Source organism: Urtica dioica, chromosome 7 (assembly GCF_054948205.1).
Source record: "Urtica dioica subsp. dioica isolate 48M chromosome 7, U.dioica_male_clone48M_v1_H2, whole genome shotgun sequence".
NCBI classification, from domain to species: domain Eukaryota; kingdom Viridiplantae; phylum Streptophyta; class Magnoliopsida; order Rosales; family Urticaceae; genus Urtica; species Urtica dioica.
In genome coordinates this window covers 42709942-42712955 of record NC_142762.1, presented here as the reverse complement: position 1 = coordinate 42712955, position 3014 = coordinate 42709942, and the positions used below count along the sequence as shown (strand labels likewise).

At 36.0% G+C, this 3014-nt stretch overlaps 1 protein-coding gene across 1 annotated transcript; it reads right to left on the bottom strand.

The window, feature by feature from the left end:
• Window positions 1–1735: 1735 nt before the first annotated feature.
• Window positions 1736–2763, bottom strand: LOC149391795 (transcription factor MYB1-like). The gene is made up of 3 exons (XM_089618782.1): window positions 2589–2763; window positions 2361–2490; window positions 1736–2276 (listed from the first exon to the last, which is right to left on the bottom strand). The coding sequence occupies exons 1-3, from the start codon at window positions 2719–2721 to the stop codon at window positions 1748–1750; spliced, it is 792 nt and encodes a 263-aa protein (XP_089474908.1). The 5' UTR covers window positions 2722–2763; the 3' UTR covers window positions 1736–1747.
• Window positions 2764–3014: the final 251 nt, after the last annotated feature.

Genomic DNA, 3014 nt, shown 5'->3' with positions numbered 1-3014 from the left:
CCCCTCCTCAGAGAAGGCAAGGTACAAAATTCTCTCTAAACACAATCACTCCATTTTAGAGTCATAAAACGCTGCCGAAGATCCTCCACACTAGATTTCACTATGGTCGAGCTCGATTCTCTAAAATATTCTCAAAGAATAAACAGAGCCCCCACCTTACTCATAGCAATCACACTAATGTTGAGCGTCGGAGCACGCGCCAGAAGCACCGTCTCTGCACCCCTCTAATCTTATTTTCTTCTTCTCCTTATTCTCAGGTCTCCGCGACGAATGAAGAACGTTCTTCAGTTAGGGGAGGGAACTTTTAGGTCTTTGCACTTTCGAGTTTCTACAAATCCGGCTCGGGCGCGACCACTTGGTCTAGCCTTAGGTCGAACCGCCCGAAGTCTTTGACATTATCCAATTTTCAGCGACAACAATAGTTAATTAAAGGTTAACACGAATTGATCAAGTCTCTAGTCTAGTTTGTTTTTAGTTTTTGAGAGCTTGAATAAAAAGCTTGGGAGAGTAGAGGAATTGGAGAAGAAGACTCGCATCACCACTGTTCTCACTGTCGTTGGAATCATAATTTTTTTTCTCTTTTCTTTGGAATTTATGTTGCTATTCATGTTTTGCTATTTGAGTTTGGTTTTTATGGATTGCTTTTATTATTTGGTTTCTTTATTTTTCCTTGTCTCCATCAACTATGGTTATAGTGTAGCTTGAATCAATTATGGTTTGGATTCGTTTTTAAATAATTGGAGTATTTTTTCAGTCCATTATTGCTTTTCTTGATTCTATTCCATGTTTAATGTTTGTTTGAGAGCTTATCTTGTGCTTGAATTTAGGACCAGTAATAAGATGCTTGCAAAAGATTTGATTGGTTGTTCAGAAGAATTGAATCACTGCATTGCATTCTTATTACTTGACTACAAATAGCCTACGTTATTATGGAATTGTGTGTGCGTACCAGATTGTAGTACTTGTCATATTTTTAAGATTTGTGATCGGAAGATAAAAATCCGGTAAAAATTATTAGATACTCGAGAGAGATTTAGCGAAATGCATCTCGTGAGCGTTAGCGAAGTAGAATTGATAAGTCGAGTGTGGTTCTAATAAGAATCCTAAAACAATAGAAGAAGATAGTGAAACCATAAAGTCCTTGCATTTCTCATACCCGTTTGCCGCGCTCGTATTTTGTGTTTTAGTTAATTTGATGATTTTTAGTTAATAATTTTGTTCAATTTGTAGCCAATTTAGAAATTTCCGGTTAACCATGATTTTATTTAGATTGACTTGTACACTTAGAAATTACCACTTGAATTACAACATAAATTTGCGTAAGATATATCATAATAGTAAGTACGCATATATATATATATATATTATATATATATATATATGAAATCCACGTACGCATATGATTTGCTCGAGAAGCCATATGATATGACGACTTAATAATTTCATTTATAAGAACGAGAGCAAAACATTCACACATTTTTTTTTAATTATCTCCCGTACATGATCGCGTCATCAAAATATATTAATTATTTATTATTATAGGTTCTTGTTATTGAAAACAAGATCACCGACCAACAATAACGTTCGCACAATAACTAATTTTTTTAAGCAGCCAAAAAGCAGTAAAGACAATAAACATATACGCCATCACTAATTATGGCTAACGTTATTTCATTAGAATATTTCTATATACTACGTACTATAAAATATTATTATTCCCATGACGTATGGAAAAAAAAAATAATTTTTAACTAATACTTGACGGCCATTCGTCGGAGTCGAGCAAAAAAGCCAAAGACTCGAAATCCATGGTGCCATTCTCTCCATCTCCGAGACAGCTAAAATCCGTACTATTCGGAACCCAGTCGTCGTGATCGTCAAAGGTCAAAGTCAACCCTAACGGTTGACCCTCATCTTCCTCAGCAGGCAAATCATCATTCCGTTCATCATCTTTGAGCACGCCGCAATTGAAAACCTCGTGTCCCTCTAATTTGCTTTCAAAATCCGACACCAACAATGGAAGTGGTGAGATTCGATCATCATCCTGATCAGAAGAAGAAGTAGTGACAGGAAAGAATTTGGTGCTACACCGAGTGGCTTTGGTTCTGATCACTTTGCTGCAATAATTCTCTTGCTGCGATGTCTCAGGCGATGATTTGGGTTCGCTCTTACAAAGATTGGATTTGGATTTTGATTTCTTTGCGAGAGCGGTGTTCCAATAGTTCTTGATTTCATTGTCTGTTCGCCCCGGAAGCCTTCCAGCTATTAGCGACCATCTACGTACACAATTAATAATTAGTATATTAATTAATCATATTCATCAAGGACATTATCGTAATTAACTAGTGTGCAATACGTACCTATTGCCAAGAAGGTTGTGGAGCCTGATGATGAGCTCTTCTTCGTCTTCAGAAATGTTGCCTCTTTTGATGTCTGGTCTCAGATAGTTTAGCCACCGAAGTCTACAGCTCTTACCACATCGCTTTAAACCTTTTCCATATTTTTAACATGAACACCCATAATTCAATTATTTGATTGAATTGAATGATTTTAATCATTATAATAATAAAAGAAAAGGGAATAGGTACCAGCTTTTTTGGGGAGGCCTCTCCAATTGCCGTCACCATGGATCGTGATGTAAGATTTCAAGAGTTTGTCTTCTAAGGCAGTCCAAGCTCCTCTGTTCAATCCTTCCTTCGAGCAACATGGTCTTCTTCCCATCTCTCTCTCTCTCTCTCTCTCTCTCTCTCTCTCTCTCTCTCTCTCTCTCTCTCTCTCTCTCTCTCTCGTTTGGTTGGAGATCTAGATCTTCTTCATATAATTCAATACTGACTCTGGAGTCTGGACATATATATAGGTATATATATAGGTAATCTCGGTAACCAATTTAAAACATGATTTTAAAGATTTAATTAACGTTTGGTAAATTTTGTAATCTAATTATTTATAGAAATAAACAGTTTAAAAATATCGAAAATACCATTATATAACATAAATCATAGAAATCAACTACT

Excerpts from the sequence above, each read along its gene's own strand:
- LOC149391795 (XM_089618782.1), bottom strand. The coding sequence starts at position 2,721 with ATGGGAAGAAGACCATGTTGCTCGAAGGAAGGATTGAACAGAGGAGCT. Across the intron at positions 2,491-2,588 it reads AGGCCTCCCCAAAAAAGCTG|GTTTAAAGCGATGTGGTAAG; the intron begins GTACCTATTCCC and ends AATATGGAAAAG. Across the intron at positions 2,277-2,360 it reads CACAACCTTCTTGGCAATAG|ATGGTCGCTAATAGCTGGAA; the intron begins GTACGTATTGCA and ends TTGTGTACGTAG.